This window comes from Neodiprion lecontei, chromosome 2 (genome assembly GCF_021901455.1).
Source record: "Neodiprion lecontei isolate iyNeoLeco1 chromosome 2, iyNeoLeco1.1, whole genome shotgun sequence".
NCBI classification, from domain to species: domain Eukaryota; kingdom Metazoa; phylum Arthropoda; class Insecta; order Hymenoptera; family Diprionidae; genus Neodiprion; species Neodiprion lecontei.
This window is the reverse complement of record NC_060261.1, coordinates 41,592,778-41,605,928: the sequence shown is the minus strand read 5'-3', so window position 1 is coordinate 41,605,928 and position 13,151 is coordinate 41,592,778. Positions and strand designations below refer to the sequence as shown.

Here is a 13,151-nt window from a genome sequence, read left to right as displayed (position 1 = left end):
GTACGTCAACTTATTACTATAAATCACCGATATAATAATATAAAACTGATTTAATCACGAAAATTATGTTATATCATAATATTTATGCTTGCGATAGTTTTTTCCGATCCATCCGGTTATTCACAATTTTTCCGGAATTGTTACATTATAACGTGGACACTATTTCTAACGCTGTAGGTAGGCCTTTTACGTCATATCAATTTCAGAGAACTGATCGAGTGACCTTTAAAGTGACTCAAATAGAAAAGCAATTTTAATTTACAGTAGCTGGATTTATTCATTCCAAATTTGAAAGCTTACTCGACTTGTCCTGCAATATTTTTCACTTTCGTAAAAGTAACGTGAGACAAACGACTTTTAGCGATTTGAGCGGAAGGTCTCTATCACATCTTCGTAATTGAAGAGAATAACAATACAGCACTCCGTTAGCATTCATTGAGTGTGCACAACGGCTTCTGTACAACGGTCAGAAATGCCCGTCGGCGAATTAAATGGCGTAAATTTAACGAGTGACCTTAGCAGTCGTCGCCGTATACGTATAAAGTCTATAAGTTATAACATAATGCTCAGAAAGTTTGCAGGGCGACATGCAAAGGTGAAGGTCTCGTGATCTAGTCTAGGTTCTATAGTCGCTCGAATCTCAGCAGGAGAAATATACCGGTTTGACATGACCGGAGCATAGGTGCCACTGGTAAAACAGGAGCATAATTTCCGGGGCTTTATTGTCGCTCAACTGTGCAGTTTATACTGCTAAAAGCGTGTCGATTCGAGCACGAAACGTTTTGTGAAGCGAATTATCTCGGTGGGAAAATAACGTGGACCGAAAATCGGTAAGAAACTCTCCGTTCTCAGTACGTACGGTCCCGCTTCCTGGTATACGTGCACTCGGCAGAAAGTCTGAGGCCCAAAAAGTGGGGCCCCATCGTCGCGGAGTACGATGACCTCCTTCTTTTGTTATTGAAAATAGTTTCGTCTTCCATTGGGTAGGTCAGTGACTAAGTGCAGTGGCTATCGCTAAGTACAATAACTGCGTTAATTCGTCTTTCAAAGTGTGAGAAAGCTGCGTTATAACGGTTTCGGACGAAACGTGGACCGCAGTAACGATAATTAGGTCCGTCAAGCGTTCACCAGTTTCAAATGACATTTAAAGAATTTACCGTTGCGTACGGGGACAAAACGCTTGATGTAATATGTTTCGAGAAAACTTTCACGACGCGTGTGTCGTTGGCATTTCCAGACATTTACACCGATTTTTATACATCGTCTAGAAACGCTTTACTAAATAACAATTGGGTAGTGCAATTAAAACAGTGAATTTCTAAGTAACAAAGCTTGACAATAATCTAAATATCATGTTATAGTAATGATTTATGAAACTAATGTTGAGGAAATATAGTTTCCAATGTTCTTGCTTTGTTTTGTCGTTTCGAACAGTTTTCACGAAGTTTGATTGCTCCATGAACGTTATAAAACGTTGTATGTTTCATGCATGAAAAGATCAGTGGAGCACAAGTACTGTTTGCCACACATAAGGCTTTTTTAGCAAATTTTATAACGAAATGTTTGCAGTGACCGCTGCATTGGAATTTAATTGAATCGGTTCACTCGTCGCGAAAGTTACGCGAATTTAAATTATTCTCACTTTGAATGTGAACATTGTAGGCCGAGTACCGATTGTGCATGCGGGTGAAGCGATGGCTAATAATATCGGCCGACAAGTGTTTTAAATTCGATATAATTTGCGTGTCCGCTTTATTTATATACCGACATTAAACGATACATTACATATACGTATACGAATTAGGTATTAATACGTTTTAGAATCTATATTCCTTAATACTGAATGGAGTAAATAATCAATCCGATAGGCAGTTATTACTGCAATTGTCCTTAAATAAATTAAAAACTAAGATAAAAATTAGGATTTACTACCCTGTGAAATGCAGCATAATGCAAAAAATTTACTTACGCTAGTTTATTGTAATTAGTATATTATTTATATAATATGTTAATTATAATATATTTTAATTTATTTTCGTTTACCCTCCCCTGTATCCGAGTGTGTTATTAAATATTTTAAATTTTCAATCCTTTTTTTCCTCGTTTTTCTTCAATTTTCTTCGGATATATATATATGTATATACACGAATGTGCACATGTGTGTATATATATATCTAAATCTATTCTAAATAAACAACACCAACATCTTTCCGTTTCTTAGCCGTGTAAATTTAATAATATGGTAATTCAATATAGTGCATCAAAATTCATTCACGAACACTTAGCCGCCTCGCATAAATATACCATTATACGAATAGATTTTATTACATATCAAAATTGCAAAAAAAACTATATAGTAGCTATAGAACAGACCGAGGAAATTCGACCGAGACCGAGAAACTGTCCTCAAAAAAATTCCAGAATCACCGATTTCTGGCATTACTATGCGGCGTTTTAATTGAATTTTAATATTGAGGATAATTGAAGCAATAATCAGCACGCGCCAAGAATATCTTATGCATTCGCATCTTTCTCTCCATTAGTCAACGCGGGTGTTATCTTAAATGCCGACACATTCACTCAACCCGATTTTCATTCAAAGCTGAATTGCTTGCTGCCGTTTTGATTCTCAAATCACGTATGCGATGAACACGAACGATTTGCAAATTATATTTTCGCGAATGGTGAATGCAAGCATTCAGGATCGAATGGATATCGATGTCACAACTTAGGGGTATGCGTTGACGTTACGTAACACTGCGGCACAGTCGGTGTCGATGAACAGTCGATTTCCGTTTCTGAATCGTCAGTTTCCCCGGTCTAATCCGTTACTCGTATGTATTTTATAATCCTATTATACGTGTATACTCAAGACGTGTCTGCGACCCCCAGGATATGATTACGATAAAAAGTTCATCGTAAGCGCTGGAATTCCATTAAATAATCCAAGGTACGTACCTAATAATTTCGTTCATTTTTAATTTTTCAATCTTACGAGATTGGTCGAGACCGATACGCCAAGACGTTTTACAGATTGCACATGAAAGGCAGGCAAAACCTTTTTGTTATTTAAGTCAACATTCCGACGTCCTACTTCTTTGCATCCATGTATGCTCATTGGCAAATAGCTGCCGTTTACATATTTTAATTTGACAATTTTGAATGCGTGTCGCGTTCGCATCGATATCATCACTTTAATGTACAGAAGGACTCACGTATTTGTTTTTTTTTTCTTTTTCATTCAAATACAGAGAATACCGTGCAATGCGAATAATTATACTTATCAATCGCATTCGAAATTTGTTTTAAAACTAGATAATACCCAAGGAAGGGAATGAAAATCAAATGCAATAACAAAAACGAGTGGTCAAACTAATAGAATAAAAGGTTACTTTACTACTATCATGCCACGATCTAACATAATTACTGCATACATATATGTAATGCTAACACAGTGTAATAAACTTGATGCTAAATCGATGCTTTTATTTCAACCTTTTGTCATTTTAACTTGCAAACTCATATTTGAAAGCGTCGTGAAAAATAAAAATAAAAAAAGTGTTCCCTCTTTCAATGACAGTGACAGCTGTTCAACAATTCCGTAAAAGTAAAGTAAAGTTCCTTCGTAATTTATATCCGAACACAAGGAGTGATTTATTTTTCATGAATTTAGTCGTTTGAAATTTGAAAATTAAAGAAATATTGCAAAGAATGCAAGAAGAAAGTGATAAAATCAATTGCTATATTACCTTTTGTTTCAATTTTTATTACGTAATAGACATTTATATAAAATTATAGTGTATAATAATAATAATAATAATAATAATAATAATAATAATAATAATAATCTGACCTATGGCGATTTTTAACGATGAAAAAATGAATGATGTAGTCAAGTTTATCGCTACACTTTTGTACGTAACATAAAAATTTTGAAAATGTTACGTTGAACACCGGACAATTATAAGAGGGGCGGGAGGGAGGGAGGGAGGGAGGGAGGGAGGGGGGGGGGGGGCAATGATAAAAAAAAATTCACTAAAAAACACATTCCACGATAATAATAGAAAATTTAGTGCAACAAAAAATGCCAATAATACGACACGACGGTACCTCTTAAAGATTCCGTAACGCAGACAGCCTCATTACACGATTTTTTTTTTTATCTATAGATACATATCTAGTAAATAATTACTAATAAAGTCATATTTTCACATGCAGATTTTCTGAGCTTCTAAAAATTGTTTGGAACGCCTGACGACGCGTTATCAGTTCACCACTGCGAAATATCTCCGTTAACGTTGATCAAAAATATTTATATATAATTGAAATGCAAGTAAAAGCATCGATTTATTAATTCAATTGATGTGAATTTCCTTGATTCAAAAATTAAGAAAGAAAACAAAACCTCACAATTTGAATTTCGTATTACGGAGGTCGGTCGATGATGACTGCGACACGGTCTAGAGATCAGTGTCGTACCATGCAGCAACCTGATTGTTGTCTTGTGGAGGTGCGGGAAGTTCTTCGAGGTGATCAAAGCTCAGATCACCATCTTGAGCAACGTCCATGGTGTCCATTGCGCCGTACGTCGATCCTCCGCCTATCTCAAGTCCTTGCATTGAATCTATTGGTATCTGGTCATAACCTGGCAAAAAAATCAACGTTTTCAGCATGTAATCAATTTCCTGCCTGGAAAGAAACTAACGGTAACTGTCCAAAATAAAAAATAAAAAAATTTAATAGAAATTATCACTGCAATTCTAGGTCAAAGAAAGGTATTTTTTTAATAAAATATAGCTCAACTTTCTGATTTACATATAGGTAGATATATTCCTGGCATGTTTAGGTATTGTCAAGCAGAAGTAGAAAGATTACTCGTCATTTTACTTTAAATCGTCGATTTGCCGTTAATCTATACGCGATGGAGTAGATCGTAATTACTGAGTAACACAGGACAGTTAAGAAGCTTTAAGTAATGATATAACAGGGATAATAAACGGTGTTTTAGCTTGTTTCTTCAAACTTTTCAAAAATCTTGAACTAATCCAACTAATCGTAAATTTACTTACTGTTCAACGAATTCGCAAACTTTATTCAAAATCTACACAACTGAGAACTTATTTTCATTAAAGGATAATCATCAATTGCAAGAAAAAATCAGTTTCATCATTATATGAATTGGAAGTTAAAAGCTGTTTCAGTCATACGGAACTGGATTCAATCATGCGTTTTGTTATTTTCTCAAATCAGTTTTGCGATTTTCGATAGAAGAAACGCGAGTGAAAAGGAAAAAATAGACTTAGTATATTTAATCCAACAAAAACACACGTATGGACCCTTAACTAAGGTGGAAACTGCATAGAAACAAGCACTCCAGAGGTCAAAGTTATTGATTTCCCAGCTTCAATAAACAGAGAGGGTAAGATGAAAGGTAGGAGAGATTACAAGTCAGCGTAGGAGTTGCCTGATTGCATGCCTTTAGATACACAGTTGACTGATCACCTTTGTCGGCTTCCTCTATTTTTGTTTAAAAAAAATCTTCACTGTGAATTTATATTGTTGTGAACGAAAATACAAAATCAAACCTATTACCATCTCTCTTTACTCGCATTCAAATTTAAAAAAAAATAAAGTAAAACAAGATAAAACTTCATTTTGCGCAAAAGATATTTTCGAAATTATAATTGAAACGTAAGATTTAATTAACAAAGGTGTTTAAATATCTGTTGGCAACAAATACACATGGTTAATATTGATTGTTATTCAAAGTAAGAAGCAGAGCGTTATTTTTCATGATAAGTGTTAAAAAACGATACATTCTACCAAACTATTTTTTAATTTCAACTGCACAACAACAATGCTATATCATAGACGTGCAGTAGATTCAGACACACACACATGCGCAAGCGGAATATTTAGTGACATGTTTTCAAGCATTAACTTGAATAAGTTTCCGTATTTTCATTTGCTCTACACAAGTAGACATGTTTACGATTGGCGTTGAGTTTGAACGTAGTATAATTCAACGAATGAAAAGATGGATTAAAAGTACTCTCTAAAGTTTGCGTAACAAGCATTGCTGAATGTGTTTGTACAAAACCAGCGGAATGTTCAACGAACTTAAGAGCAATTCCGTGTACTGCAAACAGTAAGAAATATACACTAGCAAATAGCAAATACGTAGTGTATAATTAACACGAAATAGTGGATACAGTTCACAATGTTAATATTAGCAAGCAGATTAGAGTAAGTAAGAATTGAGGTTCACCTATGTGTTACCACGAGATATTGTTGATAGCCTTTTACTTAAATGTAAGTCCGTTGGTTAAGCTGCTGTTGGAATAACATTACATTAAATATAATGACTCTAATTAGCTAGAAGTGTTAAGTGCTTAAACGATACCCAAAGATTGTGAATTTTAATAAGATAAGGTTTACTCGGTTTAGTTTTGTTGAAGAAAGGAGGAGAGGGGAGATGGAAAAGGACACTACCACAGGAAAAAAAAAAAAAAGAAACAACACTTGGACGATCTTTTTCTTTAAATTTTACAATGCGTGTGACGCAAAAAAAAAAAAAAAATTCCGTCATTCTATCTCATGGACAAAAGTAATTACTTACTTTTCCCGACCAACCACTTATTTAACAAAATTCTATTAATTGGTTCTTTTCATGGAATTGAAAACTCCCTTTCGAAGTGATTCTTCAAACAAATTTAGCACAACATGGTGTACAGTTTGTTTCTATAATTAAATCGTTCAACGTTTATTATTTTACCATTTTTTGTGATGCCAGCAGCAGTGAATAACAAGTATAATTAAACGTAATGCAAAAGGGAGAGCAAGGATGGACGAAATGTGTGACTTACCTTGCGGCTGGTATCCCCGACCTCCGTGACTGCTGTGCACACTAGGGGGTCCTTGTCCATACATACCATCATAGCCTTGATCTGGACCAAGCATGTCCTGGAGAGTAGGTAGGCACAGGTAAACACAAAACTTAATGTCTAATAGATTAAAATTGTTACGCCCTCTGCGTTCTACGGTTGAGATCCGATTTTACTCAAAGTAAAGAAAAATAAGTGATAATAAAAAAAAAAAAAATTTAATCAAAAAACCGCAAGAAATAAAGGGTTAACACAATTTTACACGTCGAGTAAAAAAAGGGGACGGAAAAACCGATACATCAAACTGCAGGGAATACGGCTCCTCTTCTTTTATGTATGTGCGTACTTTATACTTTACATTATAAAGGAATTTTAGATTAGAATACCTTGTGTCTCGTGCGACATAGAATAGCAAAATACATTCCCATGCAGGGTTTATATGGTGTATATATATCTGTGATTTTAAATTCAACTGTGCGATTTTTGTTTCTAAGGATGTGTCGGGCACGTGTTCGAGTCATAAAAATTTTGGAACAAAAAAAAAAAATCGTACAACAGTTTACAAGGTGCAATTGAAGTGATTCAAGTTCAATTTCATTGAAGGTATATTACGAAAACAAAGAAAGGTTCCACAATTGTCCCAATTTTTCATATTCAGGAATATTAAAATTCAATTGGATTCACTTCTCTGTCTGTATTTTTTTTTTTTTTTTTATTCAGTACCTTTTCTGACTATACTATACGCTCAACACATTCTAATTTTATGCTTGTATTTTTCTATTTTGCATGTACACTACTTCCCATGCTTCCATTAGGCACAACGCTATTCTATTTTTAAAACAAAATCGTCAATATTGACCTCGTAAATTGACAATCAGAATAAGAAGAGAAATTGATTTGCGTGATGTTTTCTTTGAATTCTTATTTCGGTTGTATAGGATATTCAAAAGCGAATGTCTTCCATCAGGAAATGGTGCATACAAAACAAAGGGTCCCCTTACCTTCCCCTGCCCTGTTAAAATCGAGGATCACTTTGTGACTGTTTCAAAATAAACCAGGTTACATACCCTAGACTTTGATGCTAATTTTGGACGAGTAGGTAATAGCTGTAATAAATCAAATCTTCTCCTAACATACCGCGGGTTTGTTGTGCTCTGTGAGTCGAAATTATAGTGAGCGGAGTGATAACAACTGTCTACTATTCGATCTATTCCAAGAAGGTATAATACCAATTGTTGCAGGCTAAAAATTATACAAAGAGCAAGCTTAAAATTGGTAAAAAAAAGCACATATGGATATGAATGTGATTACACGTAAGAACGCGTTTAATGTTATGTTAGATTAAGCTTTGCGCAATTGAACATATTTCAATCGATTATGAAAAATAGTTTTTATGTACATAATAGGCCAATTCGTGTGTTATGCGTATTGGAATAATGGACAAAACAATAATGCAACAGTCTACTACGCTATTATCTACCAGCTGCTACTGCACGAAAATTTTCATGTGTCAAATACCTAATACGTTTTATGTAGCGAATTAAGCGAGCACTCAGTGCTGACAGGAGATTCACAGGTGTGGAATATTCTGCAGCTCTGTCACTTTAACTGTGGCTTCATTTACACACCATTCAATGGTTGATATTGGAAAACTGTCTCTCGTTTCCGCCCGTGTCTTTCTCTCTCTCTCTCTTTCGCTTTGTCTTCATCTTTTTCTGTCTCGTTTGAAACATGCTACTCTGTACAATACTTTTCCTTTGATCACGCATTACGCTTTGCACAATACGAATGAAACAGCGGCCCTCGCAACAAAAGGGAATAACACGTACATACCCACCCAAGTTATTAGAAGAGTGGAAAAACGAAAGAAAAGAAGGAATGTTCTGTCGATCCGGTGATATTCACGAAAAAACCTAGAATTATTTCAAGGCGGTTTGATGTGAAAACTAATAGAAGCCACAGTGCGAGTGTCTCGGATAAGAAAATGTGCTGATTTTACCTGTAAGTCTGGACCCATTCCGAGATCAGCGTTGTTCCAGAGGCTGGTGTCTTCGCGGAATAGCGAGTTAGTCAGCTCCATAGATAACCGTTTCTTGTAGTCCTGCGGCTTGTCGTCACTCATTCGGAAAAGCACGGCAGCTGCGTAAGTTGCAACGCCTTCGTTCCGCGAGTGAAGTAACTCAGTTAGCGGAGCGGTAGCTCCTTCTTGCTCAATCATTTCAGCCCCTTCCTTATCCGTCGCCAATTCGCAAAGTACTCCTGCCGCGACGCGTTGAATATTCTCAATCTCGTTGAACAGCAACTAATGTTCCATAAAGGTAAAAGGACATCGGATAAACAAAAGACTAATACTAATCTGTGATAAAGCAGGGTTGTGATATACATCACTACAAAGTAATCTGCAGATTATAAGTTGATCATTAGAGTACGGACCTGGACGAATATCGGTATAACAGTTTGAGTTCGAATGATCGCTCTGTTATGCGATTCTCTGGCTAGAATGTGCAAAGCTCCAACTGTGCCTTCCACAATTTCTTCCATGCGCACCCCATCTGCGTATGCTCCAGCTGCCTGTTGGCTTCCTGTACTAGCCACTGAGGATCTCTGCTGCAAGATAACGGTGATAATAAGCTCGATAAGTCAAGATCAACATTCGGCATGTGACGTGACACTGTATTAAGCGTTCTTTTATTTCTGTGTCTAATACGTTAGATTGAACAATCGAGACATAATTATAAAGGAACATACTCGCTGAGTATCCTGGAAAGCGCGCATGAGGAGCCTAACCAGATGATGAATAGCGCCATGTTCGCGTAACGGAGCATGATTCGCTGGGCACAGAGCCAGATTACGAATAAGGCCAATAACAGCCTTGACCAACGGCCAGCGCGAAGGCGGATGCAGAAGCTTGACTATGACCTGAATGCCGTAGTTCAAGCGGACCGAATTTTGGGCCATTTCGGCGTCGACGTGACGCGAAGTTAGATGACGGAGAGCACAGACTGCTGGCTCTGTTATCTCCTCGCGATCACCAGCGCTGACAATAGTGCGCACAAGTGCGTCGACTCCCCCAACTTGACACACTGTGACCTGAAATAAGTTTTTAAGATACTTTTGTGAATATTTTGCTTCTTCACCTCATTTATTTCCTTACTCTGTAAGAAATTTGACGCACCTTGTTGCGTTGATTGTTGCATGTCAAATTTGACAAAATACCGGCTGCACATGTGACAACGTTTACGTCGCTTGAAGTCAGCACCTGCACTAATCCTTGCAGCAGACCCTCCAATCCGTCAACTTTTGTTCCTGCGTCAGAGAGATTTCGCAGTGTCCACAAGCAATTCTGAACCAGTCTTGGACTCGAGTTTCCAAGATGCATTGCCAAGGCTTGCATACCGCCAGCTTCGACAATTGCTGGTTTGTTGCTGGAGCACACCGACAGCACTGAGGAAGAGAAGAGAATACATATTGAAATATGATTGTTGCGTAAGAGGTGGCAGGGATAATTTCAGTGAATATTGTCTATAAGTCCCTAGATATTGTTAGATTGTATTTTACCCTTCAAGACTCTGGAGGTTGTCCACAAGAGCTTCTCATACTCATAAGAGCGCATAATTCGTACAAGTTCGATTGGTCCCTGAGAAGCGAGGATGATCAGCTTGCTTTCTTGATTGCCGTAAGCGAGAATTTGGAGACAGTCAGTTACAATAGCCAAAAATTTCACGTTGTTACGCTGAAGAAGAGCAACCATCTTCTGCAGTCCACCGGCAAGACGTACGGCCATTTTAGAACCGTCTTGGTGAAGCAGCAGATTGTGAAGCGTGGTTATGGCGTAGAATAATACAGACTCTACTGGTGAACTCAACAGCTTAACAAGAGCAGGGATACCGCCACTTTTGAAAATAGCCAGAAGCCCTTGTCTGTGGTGAGACAAATTGTGCAGAGTTCCGACCGCAGCTTTCGTTGATTCAAGATCATTGCTGTTTGAGATTGCTCGTACAAGAGCAGCCACCATTTGGGGACTGTTCATAATAGCGTGTCGTGAGGCTTCCTTTTTAGACAACTGATGCACCATCATAGCAGCTTGCGAAACTATAACCTGATCCTCGTCGTTGAGGAGCTTGATCAACTCTGGAATCGCACGAGTTGCCAGATCTGCATCATCCTGATAGTTGATCAAGTTGACCACTGCGTGCTTCAACATTTGGCTTGGCTCTGCCAGTCTTTGAACTGCGGTTGGTTGCGCTGGATCATACTGTGTAGATGGTATCTCAATACCCTCCTCTAATGTTTCAGGGAACATTGCTGCGCGTACACGCTGTGATCTCGTGTGGCTCAGTTGTTGATTCATTTCTGTTGAAATAAAAATGATTGTTGAATATTTTAATTGAATTTTACAAGATTCGTTAACACGTACTCCTCGCTGTTTACAACTTGACAGAATTATTTTAAACTGAGGCTGAAGTTTGTAGTAATTTCAAGCAGGAAATAATACTCCGTAATATTTTGGGTTTTTTTCTTCCATATGTAATAAATATTTCAATAATATTTTCCTCACCGTCGACTTGGTCCTGTGTGAATCCTTGAGCGAAGCCCTGATCCAAGTCGAACATGAGTTGGTCTCCCTCTATATCGTCATCTTCCTTTCCTGACAGAGACTGCGCCTGAGTCGCAGCCCCTGAGTGGATTCCCGAGTCGCCCATGTAGGAGTTTTGTTGCCACATGAGAGTCTGCTCTTTGGCAGAGCCCATCGGTAGGTCTGCCGGGCCTTGATAGCTGCCGTGCGACACTGGAAGTTACGAATATAACAGAAAATTGATTCAACTTCAAATCGAAAGGCCCTAAGGTCAGACCTGTAATTCAAATCAGATGGTACTTACTGGGTCTAGATTGATTCGACGTCATTTGATAACTCATGGCTCCAACGGGCGAAACACTCCACACCTGCATAAAATGGGGATTATTATGTAATTTTGTATCAGATCGATCGGAGTAAGTTTAGTATTGAATGTGTATTACGCAACAGTCTAAAATGTCACAAATTACAACTAATGAAAGCACGTCTTTTTTTTGTTCAGAGACACCAAACTGCATATAGATATACGTACATATGTCTAGCTGCTATGTAACTTTCATTCTTATGCAAATTTGACAACAGACTCATCGCTCCTATGATTCATATTACCAGCTAGCTAACGATTGTGAGATAACAAGTATCTCGTAATACGCACTTGTAATATTTAGATTAACACCAGTGTATTTAATCATACAGATATAAAACATATATCTGATCGAAGCAGAAAAATGTACAAATGTATGATAAAAAAAAAATAATAAATAAAATAAAATACATGTCTACCACAATCCTCAAAAAACCTATTCACGCTAATAGCAAAGCGAATAGTACAAGATGCACGCAGGTGCACATATCCGTTCGAGTAAAGCGATAGGTAGGTAGTTTTTTTTTTTTTTACTCTCCCTTCTATTTCTCTTTTTTTTTATTTTCCATACTTAATTTATCGACGAAACGCCGGGGATCATACGAACTGCTTTAGAGGGTGAAAAAGGACCGATAAAGCGTATTAAACGAGTGTGATACCCGGAGTGGGCCAAGAAACCGAAGCGTGGGTACGCGTGGGTGTTGCGGCACAACAAAGGGCTCAAGAATGCAATGCATCACCATTTTCTGACAATCGGAAGGGGGCAATGGAAGCACTTTTGACACACCCAGGCGTAAACACGAAAATCGGGGATAATCAGGCCTCAGAGGGCGAGACCGGGGGCGCGAATAACGCAGGATAACATTGTTTCACTTACCGTTTACCAGAGGGTCGATAATTATTGTTATTCGTGCGAATATCGTCCGTCAAACTACGCGAGTGACTCACTTTACACCAGCCAGCTTCCAGTTCCCCCTTCCAAGCACTGCCTCCTCGCTCCGCCAACTAAACATGGCGGATCCAGCGGCCGCAGCGCGCCCTTTACGACGAGACGAGGACCTGCGCCGCGCAGAAAGTAGTCCCGATGTTTAGACGCGGTGATTAGAGTATGACACACTATAATATGACTCGAGTCGATATACTGTGCCGTGTCGGCGGTACAAAGCATGCGTGAAGTTTCAGCCTCCCGCAGAAGCTTCGGGGAACCGGTCAACGGCGCTGATTCGGATCATGGGACGATTGGGTAGAATTCGAATTGAAAAAAATAAAACAAACTGTCACGATCCGTAGAATCTTTGGGTTAGGAGGAAACCTTTTTGTGTTACTA

The 13,151-nt window shown here is 38.0% G+C and overlaps 1 protein-coding gene across 3 annotated transcripts; it reads right to left on the bottom strand.

Annotated features, from left to right (window-relative positions):
* Window positions 1-1,721: 1,721 nt before the first annotated feature.
* Window positions 1,722-12,835, bottom strand: LOC107219539 (armadillo segment polarity protein). Of its 3 annotated transcripts, none has more exons than XM_015657787.2 (10): window positions 12,702-12,835; window positions 11,765-11,828; window positions 11,443-11,673; window positions 10,443-11,237; window positions 10,060-10,328; window positions 9,633-9,974; window positions 9,318-9,491; window positions 8,884-9,186; window positions 6,867-6,963; window positions 1,722-4,645 (listed from the first exon to the last, which is right to left on the bottom strand). In XM_015657787.2, the coding sequence occupies exons 2-10, from the start codon at window positions 11,799-11,801 to the stop codon at window positions 4,461-4,463; spliced, it is 2,433 nt and encodes an 810-aa protein (XP_015513273.1). In that variant the 5' UTR covers window positions 11,802-11,828; window positions 12,702-12,835; the 3' UTR covers window positions 1,722-4,460. The 3 variants fall into 3 exon arrangements, with proteins under 3 accessions (XP_015513273.1, XP_015513274.1, XP_015513275.1); XM_015657788.2 differs by having other exon boundaries at window positions 9,318-9,488; XM_015657789.2 differs by lacking the exon at window positions 6,867-6,963 and having other exon boundaries at window positions 4,502-4,645.
* Window positions 12,836-13,151: the final 316 nt, after the last annotated feature.